Below are 18,548 nucleotides of genomic sequence, written 5' to 3' on the forward strand. Positions count from 1 at the left end.
CGGCACCTTCAGACGGGCCATTTGCACGTCCTGGAGGTGTTAATGTCCGCATTCAGATTCTCCGGTTCTCACTGTGACATATCCATCAAACACCTGATCCTTTCAGAGAAGTCTGATGATGTGATGGAAATGTATAATGGCTTGCAAAAGTATTCGTATTAAAAAAATAAATAGAGAAACTTTTATCACACTGCAACCAAAACAATGTCAGTATAATTAGTTTTTATTATTACAGACTAAAACAAATACAGTAAATAATAGGTGGTTTTCAAAAGTATTTACAAATCAAATATGAAAAGTGTCTCATTTCTGTCGAACTCCCCTTTACTCTGGTACCCCCTAAAAGTTCAGGGCATCTAATAGAAGAAGATGAGGTTTTTGTTTTATTTTATTTGATGGAAGTACGGGACAATCCTGGAAGACAAACTGTGAAAGAGAAGACTCAGGTAGAGTTTCACCTTCTAACTTTACTGCGCTTCAGGTATTTTACGGTGAAGAACGAGCCAAAAATAAAGAAATAAAAAATGTGGTGAGTATATTTTGAAATCTGGTTTTGAGACTGTAATTGAAGTGAAAGGCGGCTCTCCTAATACATGCCACACTTTTCAGATTTTCATCAAACAAACAGCTCTGTTTCTGTCCATTTCACATTTATGATGAAATGCCACAAAGTTACTGTTATAATGCAATAAAATGGGAACTTGTGCAAATGTCAAATAACGGCTAACATACATACAATTGTTGGCTTTTAGTTTTGTTTACTAATAAACAATTTTACTTTTGCAATAATTAGGAAAAATGGAGAGGAAAAAACTGCAAGCAAATCACAGTTGGGTTGCTGAGAATAGTAAATAAAGTGGAAACGAAAACACAAAGCATCAGCGTCCTGTATCATGAAGAGAGAAAAAAAGTCACCCTGACGGCATATTAACATGAGAAAGTTCACATGCAGTCATGTTTACCACTTAATTTTTCCCCGTTTTCAGGAACTCAGGAAAAACCTCATGTATCATCATAACGGAAACAGTTTTCTGTTTTGTGTTACGTGAAATTCCACCTCATTAACAACACGGGGGCTCGCTTTTAGGTGACGTTGCTGCTAAAAAATGAGGCAGGGGTGACAGGTCTGGAGTGCAAGCAGGCCAGTTCATCCTGAATGTATCCTTCAGTATTAATGGAGGCTCCATATAGATGTGGAAATTACCCACACCACTAATGCAACCATAAATCAGCTTCAAAACGAGGTCAGCTCCGCAGAGGATGGAGGCCTTCCTGGATCCTTTTGTAGTTCTGAGCTTTAACTTTTTTTATTTTTGGACAAACTGCGTTCACTCAGACTGATCTACATAATGTATGTGCTCCTGAGTCCATGCAAAGGTTTTTTTATTTTCTTATATACTAAAATATATCAGATTTTAATGCAAAGCAGCCCTCTGGCCCACGTTAAGGCACATATTGAATTTCATAATTTTCTAGTTCACAGGAAAAAGTAAGAAAAGCTTCTTCCTTCTTATATTTGAGTAACTTTAATCTTTACAGCATGTTTTTTTAGTTTTTAATCTATAACAACACCAGGTTTAGCATAGAGTCAGCCTCTCATGAACAACGTTATGTGGGATTATAACACATTAAACCGAGTCATTAAATCCAAATCTACTGCTTTAAAATCAAACAGATGACGCCCTGCGGCTGCTGATCATTAAATGCTTCTGATGAGCAAACCATTAGCAAGTGCAACCAGCCTTACAGGAGTGGCATTGTCTTGTTTGTTGCTTCGTTGCCACGATTCTAGAAAAACTGCAACTAATAGGCAAGTAACAGGCTATTTTCAAAGAAGCAGAACAAGAAACAAACAACAAAAACTATACTGCTCAAAAAAATAAAGGGAACACTTAAACAACACAATATAACTCCAAGTAAATCAAACTTCTGTGAAATCAAACTGTCCACTTAGGAAGCAACACTGATTGACCCGACGTGGGTCCCCGTTGTCAATCAGTGTTGATCCTAAGTGGACAGTTTGATTTCACAGAAGTTTGATTTACTTGGAGTTATATTGTGTTGGTTAAGTGTTCCCTTTATTTTTTTGAACAGTGTATTTCTAAAACCTTGCGGACTTCAATAAGCCTGATTGCTGTCGAAGTTAAGTTAACACAACTAAAAAGGACTCGATTTTCACTCAGAGATCTGCGTGAACTGAGCAAAGACTTCTGGAATAAAGTCATTTGGATGGAGTAGACTAAATTTGAAACGTTTTAGAAAAGTTTATAATAGAAACACAGCTTCGCTGAAAATCCAAACACAGCAGCTGAGAGTCAATTTGGCCGTCTGCCTGCACATTTCTCCGTTTACCCACTACTTACAAATTTGTTTTTCTTATCTCGTACCATGTACTTAGAGTATTTTAATGAAATATGGGGTAAAATGTCTTATAATAACCATAATTATAAATGAATTAATAAGTTGTCTACTTTTTCTTAAACATTTCACATTAAACCTTTTTCATTTGATTGTGGTTCTGCTCCCGGTTTGAGCGACAGATTATCACCATTCAAACTAAAATAACTATGGTGAACCTCTGGCTGGTAGAAATAAACCATAAGATCCATGCAACCACGTTTTCTTACAGTAGATGATAAACGGGCAGCTTACATGTTTGACATGTTCCCAAGATGGCTTTTTGCAGTTTGTTTCAGAAAGTTTTTTCTTATAGATGGTTTCGCTATATATTTTTGAAAAGTCAGGAATGAAACAAGTGAGACTATAGAGGCTTAAAATAGTAAAATAACCAGCAACTTAACAGAAAATACATCCGAAACCCAACATTTATATACTGCATAAAAAGACACACAACCTCTTTATTTTCTCTCAAGTTGAAATTAAATCAGATTTTTTTTATGTTTCAGGTCAATTAGGCTTACCAAGACTATCTCTATCTGCTAAATGCCGGAGTGATAAGAAAGATCGTTTTCTTAAAGACTCGTGTAAGAATGTTCAATAAAATTCAAGCAGTTCAAATAAAAACTTGACGTCTGTTTAGCAGAGACCACCAGACGCTCCTGAAGCTCCCCACATCATGCTGCTGCCAACTCTGTGCATCGCAGCTTACAGTTTGACCATAAGCTGCTTCAAAAGCTTCTTCCATATTCCTCTAAATGTAACAACGGTCGTCACGGCTAAACAGTTTATCTAGACTGCAAGACGTTTTTTTTAAAAAAAGAAACATTTCCTGGTTTTCATGTGGCATTCCAGTCCCAAGATGTACATGTTCATCTTTGAGATGCAGAATCTGCCTTCCCACTAGATGTTGTGATGGCTGGAAGTTTCCATGATGAAATTAAACCAAAGGATGAACTAGAAGATACACGTTTTCTTGACATCTTGATTTCTTTTACTTTTTCAGAAATGCCACATAAGGAAATGTTTTTTTAAGAGCTTCCCTAAAATACTTCCATAGGTGTGACTCCGATAAATTCAGATGTTTTGAAGCTTACAAAGCCATGACATCACCAGCCGAGCTTTCCTCAATTGTTTAAAGGTGCCGTATTCACAGTTTATACAAACTTCTGACATTCCTCTCTCAGCACAAAGACTTCACTCCAGCTATAAAGCACCCTGGTTGGTGATGTGAGCCCGCTCTGCAGCCTGTCTCGCAGCCATTTTGAGCGGACCAGAAACTCGTCTGTGTAAAGAAGTATTCTCAAATCAAATGTGAGGCCATGTGTGTACAAAGCTGAAGTCACTGGAACAGAACGGGGTCAAAGTGTAGCTCTGGCCCCAGTCTAAGTCCAGACCTCCAACCTGTTAGTGGTGGGAAGGGAAAAAAAACAAAACAAACAGGACACAAGTAACGTCGAAAAGGAAGAGTGGGCCAAAATTCCCCCGCAATCATGTGGTCGTTTCGGAGCATCATGTGGCGAGCTCGGCCTTTTCACACAGCCTTGCTGCACTTTATTTCAATCTTTTTTTTTTGTTGTTGTTTTAAAAAAAAAGACAACACATTGTCACATGTTGCTCTTCCGCTGAAGTTGTATTTACTGGCAAGGATCAGGGAGTTTTAACTGTGTGAATTAGCTACAAAACTTCTTTCCTCATGGCCTCCATATATACGACACAGTTTAAAACTTTTTAGTGGTGTTAATCCAGAAACTTTTTTAATTAACCGAGCTTCAATAGACAGATAGAAAGGGCGACAGACTGCAGTATTTGAATACAGCAGCGTTAGGCGCTTGGACAGCCGGGCTTTGTTGACGCTGATTAAGTGAACTGGGTCCATGATGAAAAACTCCAGACTATTTCCACATTTAAGTGCACTGCAGCCTGAAAGGAAGATTAAAGTCCTAACACTTCTATTTGACCAGGTGGGTCAGCTGTGAAACAATTCATATTTACAACTTTGGCCTGGCACAACCTCCTGCAAAGTCAACAGACTTGCGGCGGGAGCAGCTAGGAGTGCAACTTTCTCAGTGATGGGATTTAATATGAAACAGAGCGGGAGCGCTCTGCTGAGCAGTGTGCCTTCCATCTTTCAGCACAATCACGCTGCGTACACAAGTGAAAAATAATCTTAGCGAGGCTGTTTGGTGGATTTGCTCGGAAATACCGGGCCATTCTGATGAAACTGTCTGTGAGTCATCTCTGGGAGAAAAATCTGGAGGAGTCAAAGCAGCGCAGGAATCTAAAAACTAAATTTTCCATCTTCAAGCTTGCTGCAGCTGGGAGAATCAAAGCAATGCTGGCAATCATATAAAAAGAGAGAGAGAGAGAGAGAGACTGGTGGAAGACGAAATTAATCAGAGGTTGGAAGTGACGGCAAGTATTTCATCAGAAATGCTTTTTTTTTTTTTGGCCAAAGGGGAGACGGGGGTTTGCTTGAAACTAATTTAGATGACGAACCATTTGACCAAAGAGGAAAGTCAAAGCTCCTGAATGTTTGGGCTTAACTGTAAAGAATGGGAAGTAGTCATTTCTACGGGGATACAAAATGAACAAAAATGCAAAGAATTCAGGTCAGCTAGTTAAAATACTTGTAATGTTAAAGAAGTAAAACACTAACAGAGTAGATCTTTAAATACTCAAACAGAGCCTTACATTAATACACTTTGAAAATTTCCCTATTTTGTCTATATATTTCCTTGACATGTATCAGACCAACACAAAGTAGTGCATAACTGATGTGGAAGGAAGAATCAATGATTGATATCTTCTAGTGCCTCTCTTTGTGTAGAGACATGGGAGTGGCTGCATCATGCTGTGGGAATCCTTTTTATTTAGCTCGGACAGTTAAAATTGGATGAAGCCGTGTACAAAATAATGTCCACTGCAACCAAGTACCTGCGCAGGTCACCTAGCAAATACAGAGAGTATGCCGGTGTTTAATTTAATCTCAGAAATTTGAACATTGGTGAACAAGTAGCCCAGGGGTCCCCAAAGTAGGTCCTCCATGTTTTAGTTCTCTCCCTGGTTTAATGCACCTGGATCAAATGATGGCTCGTTAGAAGGCCTAAGAAGAACACTGACATGCTGAGRAGATTGTTACTACCACCAGGGAGAGAACTAAAACATGCAGGATGCTGGCCCTCGAGGACCAACTTTGGACACCCCTGAAGTAGCCATCATGACGACCAAGATAGAGACACAGAAAGGAACGTTTCCAAAACTTTCAAGGAGAAAGTTGTGGAAAAGCCTAAAGCAAAGTTGGGTCATAAAACGATATCCAAAGCCTTGAACATTGAGTGAGGACTGTCCAGTACTTTCTAAGAGTATTGGTGCAACTGCAAACCAAAGAAGACGTCGATGCCCGTCAATTAGAGAAGCAACCAAGTATCCCATGATGACCCTGGAAGGGCTGCAGAGATCCGTGGTTCAGATGGTAGAATCATTTGACAAGGCAACCTTTGACCTCACAGCTGAAACCCTCAAAGAAACATTTAGCTTGTTGAATTTTGAAAGCAAATCAAAAGAAAACCTGGAGCCACAAGCCATGTACGAAACACGGCGAGGAGAGAGGAGGTCAGATGAGAACAAAACTCAGCTTTTGGAAACACCTCAAAAGACCTCCAGCTGCACCTACAAAGTACTAAATCAGGATGGTAAAAACATAAGCAGGCATACCCTTTCAGATATTTATTTCTAACACATTTTGAAGACAAAGCATCTTTCTGCCATCGCCAAACCCGCGAGCAAAAAAAACCCAGTAAATCACATTGAAGTTTATCACTGTTCCATAATAAAATGTGGAAAGTTGCAGAGGTATTAACAACCTCGCAATGCACTGTTTGTTCCCCTGCTGCTTACCGCTGCAGACAGTGAAACCATTTCAGCTCCTCTTCCTTCCATCCACCCCACCGCCTCGCCCTCATGTACCTGTCCCTCTGGTTTACCCCCACCTATCTCAGCCATCTCTCACACACACAACCTCTCCACACTTGAATGCACACAGGAATGTGAGGGGAATGACACAATCCACCAAAAAACAGAAAGAAAAAAAAAAGAGGGAGAAAACAGGGGTGGAGGGAGGCTGGGGAGGTTGCTGGCCTGGTCTGCTCTCTGCCTAAAAGCAGCCCTAATGAATGGCCATTCAGATGTGCACACAAAGCCGATGCTAGGTTTGTACTATACTGAGGTCAGGGGTCACTCAAAGCACTGACAGAAGTAGAAACTACAGATGAATGCAAGTCTGTCTTTAGAGAAAAATAAAAAAAAAGAAGAGGTTGAGAGATTTATGCACACCAAAGCATAAAAAAGTGCTTCCAGGAACAGTTACTCATCATTATTCCTCCATGCTTATGCAGGTCAAATGTTTACCGGGGCACATGAGGGCAACAAAACAGGAGGAATGAGTCAGCAACACAAAAATAATCAAGGGATAATAATCAATGAAGCCCAACATTTTTAGCAGGCCTGTCAGCTTAGCCTGGGTATGGTAGCTTTAAAGATAAAAAAAAAAAGGGGGAGAAGGGAAACAAAGTGTGTGTGAGAGACAGTTTAAGCTTATTCTGCGCTATAAGCTGCTCTCAGCCCAAGGCGCAAGAGAAGAAAAGAACATCTCTCCATGATTAAAAGGGCTGAGGACCAGGAAGGGAAACAGAGGAGAGGACAAGCTTCAGGGCCTCGGGGGTAAAGGTTCGCTGCACAAACAGACGAAACGCTGCGAGAAAGTTAAGCTGGGACATGCAGAGGGAGGGAGAGTCGACTCAAGACCTCGCCGTCTCTCGTTTCTCGTTATTAAAAATGGGAACGACAGGATAGACGAAAGACAGGTCTGTTACATGAGCCAGAGAGAAAACAAAAAAGAAGAAAAGAAAAAAGTTATTTTTTTTCCTTCAGTGATCTCAGCTTTATTTAACCGGAGAGAGAGTAACAGAGAGAGAGAGAGAGAGAAAAAAAATCCCAAAGAGGAACAATTTATTTCTCTTACATCCACTGGCTGTGGAAATAAAAGCACACTGGAGAGTACAGCCGCCCAGACACACTCAGAAAGATGGAGCTCTTTGCTGTGTGCTGATTTTCCTCTGAATTCAGGTCAGAGGTATCATGGGTCACTGGAACAAAAAACAGCCTGTTATCAGACCGGAGACAGGTAAAATCACGGATTTTCAGTTCAGGTCCACAGGGATCCCCGTGACGTTCACACAATGTCATCGGTGCTCCTCCTGTATGCAGTTTTAACATTTCACTAGCTGTGGGGATGACTTCAGAGGCAGCTGAAATGAACAATGAGTATTACAAATACTACAATCTGACACTGCCTTACTGCACTCAGTGGTAAAATATTACCTTATCCAGACTTTATTGTCTGTGGAAATATTTTAAGTATCACTGTTTGTAATAGTGATACAAAAGAGAAAAGGTTCAGCTTTTAGAAACCTTTGTTGAAGTAGAACTAAGATTTTCTTTTTTTTTTTTGCTGAATCTAATTTTTTTTTTCGAGGTTCTTGTTTATATTGCGTTTGGAATGTTTTACAAGATAAATTGAACTTTCAGCTTAATAAAAACCCATAAAGTAGATGCAGCAGAAATGACCAGACAGTACAGCTGCACAATATGTTGCAACATCTCTAAAACCCAAGATATCAATATTGCAAAGAATTGCTCGAACCGCCATAGCCTAAGCGTTAGATAATGATGTTAGTGCCATGCATTAAGGCTCTGTTTGCCAGAGATATATGTGGAATATTTCTTGTTGACTGCAGTAAAAAAAATGTTCCTGGAGGTCGTTAAGATGTTCTAGTAAAATCACTAAGAAACTAAAACCAAACAGGCAGAAGAAGTAGAATGAAGTCACTTTTTCAGTAAACCCATGTGGATAAGATAAAAATATTAAACTACATTTTTCCCCCATGTGCTGATCAGATACGTGGATTGGTACCATTTAGGACCCCAAATACTAGCATATTACAAACAAAAAAAATGCAAAGGAGTAAAATGGCAAAGGTTTTTTTTTCATTTTTCCTGAATATAATTAACTGCAATCACAACTCATATGGCATGACTTAAGTAAATTGGTGCAAAATGGGTTGTTTACAGGACTGAAATGAAAATAGTAAAGGAAAAAATGGAAATAGATGGGTTTTGATGGAAAAAGGGAGAACAAAATGACCAGTAACTAGAAGATAAATGTCAGAAAATATATAATCAAGCTAAACTGTATATGCATTACATGGTTGAATTACATGTTACCCTTCTGAGGAATGAAATGTGACCTTTAATGAAATGGGACAAATGTTTCTAAAATACCTACAAAATTCTTAAAAATCTGTCAAACATTTAAACCTCATGTTCTGAACTGGTTCTTTCCAAATACACCATTGGAATTGAATGTTTAAAGCATTTCTTACCAAGATAAAATTAAACCAAGCTGTCCTCCGTCCTGTTTTTTTTTTTTTTTTTGTTGCAAACCATGCTCCCCCCCAAACAATTGGTGAGGTCTTCTCTTTACACAGGGTAAATTATTCACGACTTAAATGTCAAAAGGGTCAGCAAAACCCTTCAAGAGCTGCAGCTAAAGGAAGCCGGGTGGGGCTGGGGGATTAAATGGAGCTGTTAGCATTCCTCCTGTTAACATTGTTCAAATTCCACATGGAAACTTGAAGGTGACAAGCTAGCAGTTAGCCTGCTAGTTAAGTAAAAGAGATACGAAAATAAAATAAGGGCGTTGCTTAAAATGTACAAATGCGGGTTAGCAACTGTTTACGCAGTCTCTGGGAAAACCAAAGGAAGGAAGGAAAAAAAGGACAAAACCAAAGAAAGAACCAAGGGAAAGATACAAGGCAGGAAGGAAGACAAGAAAATGGAAGGAAGCAAGGTACGAAGAAAAGGGAACAAGGAAGAACGCAAGGAAAACTAAATAAACGAAGGGACACCAAGAAGGAAAGAAGTTAGGAAGGAAGGAAACTGAGGGACAGAAGGGCAAAGCGTCCTGGGGAAAATTAAAATCTAATTTCATACTTTTCTAGACTGCACAGAAACTCTGAGTTATGCTTGCCATTTAAAAACTATCTACGTGGTATAAAGATTAAAAATATTTTACCAGCACTGAGGACAGAAATATCACTATACTTAAAAGTGAAGTGAAATTTCTAAATATAAAGCGACAGTAGTAACGATGCCTAAAGCCAACAAGTCGAGTCACAGTAAAGTCGTAATCTTATATTTTTTAGTAATTTTTGTCACAATTACATCAAATTGATATATATTTTTTAATTATTTCTTTTGTCTTCAAACCTTAGGAGAGCGCTTTAACTGTGATTGTTCTGCACTACATTCACCATTTCGCTTTTGATGGACTGTGATGTAGCTAAACTCACCTCTAGATGTCCAGCTATCGGTTGCTATAGCGACGTTTTCTGCCTACTTCAGCGTCTGAACAACTTGCAGTGTTTATATATTGTTTGTCTTGTCTGCCACTTTGTTACCATTTATCATTCCTACTGGAAACCCAAAATGCTGCCAAAGAAATTATTTAAGAGTAGTTGTTAGGGTATCTAACAAATTCATCAGGCGAAGTCATGCTAACTGTAACTAGCTAGCGCTCGTGAGATTAGCGGGTACATCCCTACTGGTTAGCATTTAACATGGAAACGTAGTGCAGCTATTTGTTAGCTTGTTAGCTTATTTTCAAGCAGGAGTTCCAACTTCAAGGTATAAAAAAAACAAGACGCACTGAATCCCACAGGAAAGATATCTGCTTTATAAAACAGTCATTTAAGACCACATATAGACATATAAATGGCACTGGAAGATGATGGAGAATACAGAATAAGAGTATTAAAAATGTACATTATCACTAATATCGATTAAAAACATGTTTTGAGGCCAGATAAAATGGAAAATCCAATTCTACAGTGTTCTCTGGTCTCTGAGTCCACTTGGTCCTTGTTCTGGCTGATTAGAGCAAAAATGAGCTGCCAGCAGAAAACATCCAACAGAAACACAGCCCAGGATAAACGCATCAAATCGCACAAGATTACAAATCACTCTGAAATGACAAAAGTGCTGAAATGTCTCTTTTGTGCCTCATTTTTCCTCTTGTATTTTTTATTTTTTAGCGGGCGAAGGGGGAGCCAGACTTGAGGAAGATGAGGCTTCTGATTACGGGCATCTACAGCGTTCCTTGAAGTCTGTATTACACATCACACCTGAGTAAAGACGAGGTCGTTCTGAAATATAATGGAAGGAAACTATTCCCGTAATTAGAATGTGCAGTACTGACATGGAAGGTGATCCAGAAGGATTAATAAAAAGACAGCCAGAATCAAACAAAAACGTTCTCATTCCCAATCATAAAAGCAACCTGGAAACAAAAGATAATTTTTAGATTAGCATTTTTTTTGTCTCCTTTGGTTAAAAGGGAAACCTTTTGGGGGAGCAACAATATAAGTAAATGACACTTTGAGAATGAAACTTTAGAAACTGTAAACACTGGTTTGTCGCTCATCATGGTTTGGCAGATGCACTTGGTTCTATACTTGCTAGATGTAAAAATACTGACTGCAAACTTAAAAATCTGACAGAGAAAGTCTAGATGACTTTACCACCTGGTTACTCCAGGTGATTGGTTCAAGTCTCACCAGTCATCTTTATCTGCTATTTTTTTTCCTCTTCTTTTTTGTTCTTTTCCCTGGTTGTGAATACAATCTTCCTCCTTCCTCCGTTTGTGTTCAAAGTGGGTCACAGGAAAGAATCCAGAGTGCTCTAGGACACGGCGGCACACACCTGTGCGCTGTGTTCACGTCCAGGATGAAGAAGGGCAGAGCAGCTAGAATGTCACAGTTGCCGAGCTCTTGTTTTGCAAGGTCATTGTCTGAATACTAGAGAGGATTTTCCTCTGATGTCCAGCTAAAGTCACACCCATGTGCAGCAGATCCCTGAAACACAGAAAAAGCAGGATGGTAAAGGCCATTAAAGCACCTGAAAACACTTCCAATCAAAATTAAAAGCTACATCAGACGAGCCAGTTGGGAACAGAAGAAACTAACTGTGCAGTGATTTGGGCCAGCTGATCTACTGAGTTGAAGCCAGCCTGCAGGAAGCTGTCCTCATAGCGCTCCATCTTGATAGCCCTCAGCCAGTCGCCAACTGAAGAACACGGTGAGAGAGCCAAAGGTGCGCGCTGGTCCAGCAGGGGGTAGGACGGCCTGCAGAGGGGGTGGAGAAAGCCGACAAACAAAAGAATGACTTACATTCACTGTCACCAAAACAGCGGCGAGGAGCTTCCACGCGTCCTGCAGCAACGTTGGGCTGATGGGGAGAGGCATAATCTGGGGCGCGCTGACTGACGGCTACAAACAATGGGATTTGTCAGGGGTGGAGCGTCTTCAACGGTATGTAACCAGCTGACAGGCGGAATGCGAAGGAAGGGAAATGGGCACAGCAAGTAGCTGACAGTTCACAGCAGGACTCTGAGGTGGCATCTCGGAACGGGCAGTGGGAGGGTAATGGCTGTCCTGCTACTGTCAGGACTTTGAAATGACCCCAGAAAGAGACATTGGCAGCCCTTTCAATCAGGGAATACACATGCTGCTGACTTTATCTGTGTGTTAGCGCGACAGTCAGTCAATCAGAAACAGATCAGTCCGCCTCTCTGTCGATGCCATTAAGACATACGTACTGTGATGGTTTTAAACTAGCTATTTTAGAGTGCTTAGCATATGGAAAAGTTGAGTTTTATCCTTTGTTTTATAAAGCTTTTGTGCAAAAGTTCAACAAAAATCTACTAAATGTCTTTCAAAGTTTCTTCCTGGACTTTATTGTTACTAATTTTCAGACCGGCCTTTGTGTCTGACAACAACAGCATGTAGGGAACAAGAGATTAAAGTAGTAACATTTTATTTCTTTCCAGTTTAGCTTGAGGTTTGTTGAGATTCACATTGTTGGTGCATAAATACTTTTTTATGTCTGTCTGTGTTAAATTACTGATTTTACAAAATGTAAACAAGACAAATGGAAACTATGTTTTCATCTGGCAGTAAAGTGCCTCTATATTCAATTAAAAATAGATTCCTTGCCAAGTCATTTTTCTGTAGATACAGCACCACTCCATCTTTTGAATTTAGGAGTTTTTTATGCCTAAGTGATTTAAAGGTCAGAGTTAAGCAGCGTAGAAAACAAAAACATCAGCAGAAACAGCAGCTAAAATACAAAGAAAAACAAACAAAAGAAAGATGGGAAGATTACGACATGTCTGGAGAATAAAGTTTGAGATAAAAATGCTATCTATGAAGAAACTAGCACCGTCCAAACCCAGACTGCTTTTGGATCATTCGCTTCTAAATAACGGCACATTACAGAGAACCAACATAGGAAACGGTTGCTCTTTCAAGACCTGTAATTTTTGAAGCACGTTTAATGATTTTACCCATGAAAGAGCAAGACAATTATTTTAAAGGTCACCTATGAACTCTATTTTTAAGACCTAGCATAATCTCTTTTTCATGACTAGCTTAGCTCCATTAGCAATTCAGAACCTTCTCCGTGAAAAGGACAGACTTTTATTTTGATGCTCATTTGTGAGCTTTTTTGAAAGGGCATTTTTACATGACCAGATGCTTTTATTTTGAGCCGTTTATTACGATACACAATCATACAGTAGTTCAATGCAACTCATGAAATATTAAAGCTGAAAGGCCAACATAATTCCTTAGCTTGATTAGTAATATTGAATCTTTATTTTTTTAAGGAGCAGTTAAGGTTTTTTTTGTGTTGTTTTTATTTGAAAAGACTAACATAATTCCTTTTCCATGTTTGCTTTCCTTTAGCAATGTGAAAAACTGCAATGACAAACAGAACTTTGGCATAAATTCACTGTTGATGCTGTAATGTATTGTTCTAAAACACAGGACTGCACGATGTAAAATAAGTGTGACAAAATATGCAAACGTCATCAGCGCTGGAGTTTCCAAATTTTGTTTGTTTTCATTTAGGTATCATGGCAGAATTTTACAGGCTCACTGCAGCATGAAAGACGCTTTCACCTCTTTGTGCATGAAACCAAACAGATTTGTGTCAAACAGATGAGAGGTTGCTGCTTGACCGTAGCTGAAGCCAAAATAGTAAGGAGAGCTTTCAGCGTAGTTTTCTCCAAACCATGTGGACAAGCCACAGACAAAAACAATGACTCAGCATCACATCTACAAAAAATGTCCTGGATCACCGAACAACGGAAAAACGCAACATTTTCTAAAGCTACGTGTTTTCACTCTTACCCTCCTGCCTCTTGAGCGACTATTTTCAGCGAGGCCGGGTTGCGGATGAGTTTGTCCAGAGCGCTGACGAGGTCTGCAAAGCGGGGACGCGCCGAGCGGTCCTTCTGCCAGCAGTCCAGCATCAGCTGGTGCAGGTGGGAGGGGCAGTCGGGCGGCGGGGGCAGCCGGTAGTCTTGCTCGATGGCATTGATTACCTGACAATGGGAGACAAACGGCTGCTGTTCAAACAAAGTGTTTCGACTAAATGATGTTTGGATCGATTCGGAGATGCAAGGAGTTTAGTGAGGGCACAAACACGGCGTATATAATTAGCAACATGATGGCTAGAATTCAGTTTCTAATTCCAAGTAGTGACGTGAATAATTCGAACAAATTCAGAAACGGATTATTACAACTGGCTCCATGTGGCGATAAATAGATTTTATCGCTTAATCAAATTTTGGGGTTTTGAAGATTTAATTTTTGGATAATCTGTTTTTTTTTTGTTTGTCACCAGTTTAGAAGCTGCTCACAGTGATGTCAGCACTCCGTGGGCCGCCATCTTGTTTGACAAGCTTCTGTTTACTTGGACTTTGAATTTTTTACTGTTTTAAATTACAAGAATAAAGTCGTAATATTAAGACAATCAAGCAGTAATTTTATGGGAACTTCAACACAAAAAATTGCAAAAAGAAAAAAATCAATAATAAATGTTGAACATCTGGTGAATTTATCATTTGGTATAAAATTTAGAGGTAATATTTAGTAGAAATAATAGATCAGCATCAAATTATTAGAAGTAGACTTTGTCCAAACAAATTTTGAAGAAAAAACAAACATGCACACATCAGATCCTGATAACTACGTTTTTTTATCCCTCGTAATTTTAACTTATTTCTGGTAAAATTGCATCTTATCTGCTAATATTTTGACTGTATTTTTGTAATTAAGCAGAAATTACCATACACTCCATCTTTCAACCACAGAAGCGATGATTTAAATAAAAGCACCTTTTTTGAAAAATATTTCTGTAATTTCTTTTTAAGAAAAGAAAGTAAGCAAAAAAGCCTCCAAAATCACTTAAAATCGGAAATCAGATGCGATATAAAAAAAATAATCAGAGATTTTACTTTCAGGCCAAATCGCCTTTTTTGCTGAAACTTACATCCTGGTTACTCATGTCCCAGTACGGTCTCTCTCCAAAAGACATGACCTCCCACATAACGATGCCGTAGCTCCACACGTCTGAGGCAGAGGTAAACTTTCTGAAGGCTATCGCCTCGGGTGCTGTCCAGCGGATGGGAATCTTGCCTCCCTGCATTAAAGAAAAAAGCAAACAATTAAGCCTAAAAAGCGTCACGCACACACACTGAGACATTCCCTGGCAAACAGAACTGTGAGTAATGAGTAAATCAGTGCTGGTGCCGCCTCACCAGAGAGCTGGTGTAAGTCGGGTCGGAGGAGTTCTCCTGTAGGAAGCGTGACAAGCCAAAGTCGGACACCTTGCACACCAGGTTGCTGTTGATCAGGATGTTGCGGGCAGCCAAGTCTCTGTGGACGTAGCTCATCTCTGCCAGGTACTTCATGCCCGAGGCGATGCCGCGCAGCATCCCCACTAGCTGGATGGGAGTGAACTGGCTGTCGTTTAGCTGCGGGGGAGGACAGAGACGCTTTAGTTGCGACGCGTCAGCCCGGGAGACAGCGTGACAGCGCCCGTTGTCGCACTGACCCGCAGGAAGGAGTCCAGCGCGCCGTTCTCCATGAACTCGGTGAGGATCATCACCGGGCAGCTGGCTGTTATTATGCCCTCCAGGTGGATGATGTTGGGGTGCTGGAACTGCCCCATGATGGACGCCTCGGACAGGAAGTCCCGCCTCTGCTTCTCGGTGTAGCCGCCTTTAAGGGTCTTGATCGCCACGTAGTTTTCTTTTTTCCCTGGGATTTTCAGCCGTCCTCGACACACCTCCCCGAACTCGCCTGCAGACACGTAGACGCCCATTAGAGCAGCCGTTTCCCACATTATGAGCATCAGCGCTTAATCTAGCCAATGTGAAGCTCGCTCGCAGCAAGCAGTGTCCTTTTGTGTAAATGAGGGCCAATAATGTTGGCCACATATTTATCAGTTAATTGCTTTATTGGTGCAACTATATTGAATTTGGTCTTTAAAAAAACAGGAGCCCAGACAATGCCTATGAATCAATTTTAAAGGCTAAATTAGGTAAAGACTAATAATATTCTTTTTAAAGTGGACGATCAGGCAAAAGAAAAGCCACAAACCAAATGAATTCACAGAAAGGTAACTAGGTTTACACATGTAGTAACAGTGGGAAAAGCCTGAGTGGAGCGTACCGGCGCCGATAACCTCCTCTATCTTGACAAAGGAAACATCGATTTCCTTGGCAAACTCTCGCACCGCCTCATTAGGGTCCTCGTAGGTGAAGGGGTCGATGTAAACCTTGACCCCTGCGAGAGACGAACAAACAGAGTCGTGGGAAAGGAAAGGAAAGAAATGTTCAAGAACTATGAGCAGCAAAGAGCCCATCATTAGGAACGGCTTCTCTGACGTGAACAGGTTATAAATCAGCCGAGGTCCGGCTTACCTTGGCCAATGAGGTACTGGCTGTTTTTGTCGCTCAGCTCGGGATCTTTCATTCGGCTGTGACGGCTGCAGCAGGAAGCAGAACAGCATAAATGTAACAAGATTATGGCACAAGCATAGTTTCCCAAAGAATAAATAAGTAATTCAAGTATTTAAAGACTTTTTGAAGCTATTGTTGTTAGGATTATTTCAGTAGATGCTAACGGATCAAAAATGGAGATAACACCAAAATGAACAGCAAAAGCTCCTTATAAAAGTTTAACTTTTCACACTTTGTCGTGTTTTCTTACAACTACAACTCACAGCATTTTACTGGGATTTTGTGTGTACAAAGAAGTGAATAATATGGGAAAAATTATGTTGTTTTTTTTTATGTTTCATAAAAATAAAAATCTGAAATATGTGGCATACATTTGTAGTCGGTGTCCACAAGTTCTGCATATCTAGAGATTGAAAGTTCTCCCCGATATTCTTTGCAGAATATCTCAAGACCAATTAGACTGGATGGAGATCTGGGTACATCTGTTCGTTCATCTTCATGACCTTGATATTTATGTAAAAGATAAATTGCATAAAGACGGACTTCATGTTGTAAATAGGAGCGTTGAGAATGCACTGGGTTTCATTTAGGGGCATCGTTACTAGGCCTGTCACAATAAGCAATAAATCTGTTAAACACTAATAAATTAAAACAACTTCAGTAATTTCCATTTGCGTGATTTCGTGGTTTTCTCTTTTTCCGTCTTTCTACCAAAAACTCGATTACAAAAAAAAAAGTTTTACTTGCATAACTCATTGCATTTGTTGTTTTATGTATTTATTTTGGATATTTAAAATGTTTCCCAGGTCCAGTGTTAAATGTTTAGAAAAATTTAAAGTTTAGTGATCTTTGAGAAAGGGTTTTTGCATTATAATGCCACTGCATTACTTGAAAATGGACTCAAAACAACAATGTTGCTTATTGTGATAACTTCTGGAGCAATTTGGACCTAATCATTACAAATTCATGTCACATTGTTTCATCTGTATACATTTTCTGTATCTTTTTCCTTACATTGAACAATTACATGCCACTAAAGTTTGGTCTATTACATAAAATCTTGATGAAACAGTTCCTCATGTTGTGATAAAACATACTCTAACAAGAACAGTGTAAATAAAACCACGTCCCTCCAGGTAAAAAGCGCTGCGTTAAAAAAAAAAAAAAACACCTCCATCAATTACACTTTGTGTATTCTTTGATACAACAACAGGCCCGGGTTGAAAGGCCTTCGCCTGGCCTCAACAATCCTCGGAAACCTTAAAGGCACAATACAAAATGACTTGTTGTCCGAGCCGACCCCTACGGTCCCGCTCTTTGACACAAGCGGCTCCATTAGGATTCCGACGGCGCGGACTCATCCCTACAAGACCGTAACGAGCCTGTGGCTCCTGGATCACCGCCTTCCACCGCTGCTGTCTCCCTCTCTCTCTCTTTCTTTCCCACTTCAAAAGCCTAAAATAGCAGTAAAGCACCACCCTCAGTTTGAGGCAGATCTGGGCCTCAGTAGCTGGTTTGAGTGTGTGCATGTGTGTGTGTGAATGTGCCACAAGGTCACAGCTATTGTTCTCCTGTCCTGTGGAAACAGGGCTGGGACGCCTGCATCCTGTCTTTCCCTGCCCTCTACCTCTACCGTCATCTCCATCCCTTAACCAGATCTATGCACTCTCTCTCTCTTGCTCCCCCCTCCACGATGGCATCCAACACTATTTACTCAAACAATGAAGCCTCAGGAAAACGTTCTAATGAGCAGGATAGCTTTTAGCTGCGTAAGCGAAAGAAATCACAAACACTGCTTGGTGTCTGCACCGTTTCACAGACGTAGAAAAAAAGAAGAAAAAAAAACTGAGGATAGCACAGAGCAAATCTATGGTTGATAAGATACAATAGGTATAAACAAAAGAACAAAGTGGTGCCAAACTGTAAAATGGGGGTCATGGTTGTTTTAGGTTTTCGATTTCCCCAGCCCTTTTCTTTCACATTTCCTGTTGTTTTAGCAGGGGGTTTTTTTCCCATGCAAATTTGTCTTCTTCTCAGCCCCTTGTTCTCACCGTAGGCAGAAGACGGCTAAGACGACAAAAATGACAAGCAGCAGCATCCCGACTGCGATAAGGATGCCAGGCACCAAGAACTGGGAGGCAGAGTCATATCCTGAAGGTGGAGGGGGAAAAAAAGAAAGAAAAAAGAGACATTTACTCAGAAAGTTATGGGTGCAAAAGCCAAA

General features: G+C 40.2%; 1 protein-coding gene across 1 annotated transcript in view; it reads right to left on the minus strand.

Moving 5' to 3' along the window:
* Positions 1-10,169: 10,169 nt before the first annotated feature.
* ephb4a (eph receptor B4a) overlaps positions 10,170-18,548 on the minus strand; it is a 51,236-nt gene continuing 42,857 nt past the window's right edge. Inside the window, exons 9-17 of the mRNA XM_008427761.2 lie at positions 18,376-18,475; positions 16,286-16,350; positions 16,035-16,148; positions 15,415-15,662; positions 15,119-15,334; positions 14,851-15,000; positions 13,707-13,900; positions 11,481-11,639; positions 10,170-11,369 (exon numbers count right to left, since the gene is read on the minus strand). Of these exons, the coding sequence (XP_008425983.1) occupies positions 11,261-11,369; positions 11,481-11,639; positions 13,707-13,900; positions 14,851-15,000; positions 15,119-15,334; positions 15,415-15,662; positions 16,035-16,148; positions 16,286-16,350; positions 18,376-18,475 (1,355 nt within the window). The 3' untranslated portion in view covers positions 10,170-11,260. The remainder of the gene's footprint in view (positions 11,370-11,480; positions 11,640-13,706; positions 13,901-14,850; positions 15,001-15,118; positions 15,335-15,414; positions 15,663-16,034; positions 16,149-16,285; positions 16,351-18,375; positions 18,476-18,548) is intronic.

Source organism: Poecilia reticulata, linkage group LG14, assembly GCF_000633615.1.
Source record: "Poecilia reticulata strain Guanapo linkage group LG14, Guppy_female_1.0+MT, whole genome shotgun sequence".
NCBI classification, from domain to species: Eukaryota; Metazoa; Chordata; class Actinopteri; order Cyprinodontiformes; family Poeciliidae; genus Poecilia; species Poecilia reticulata.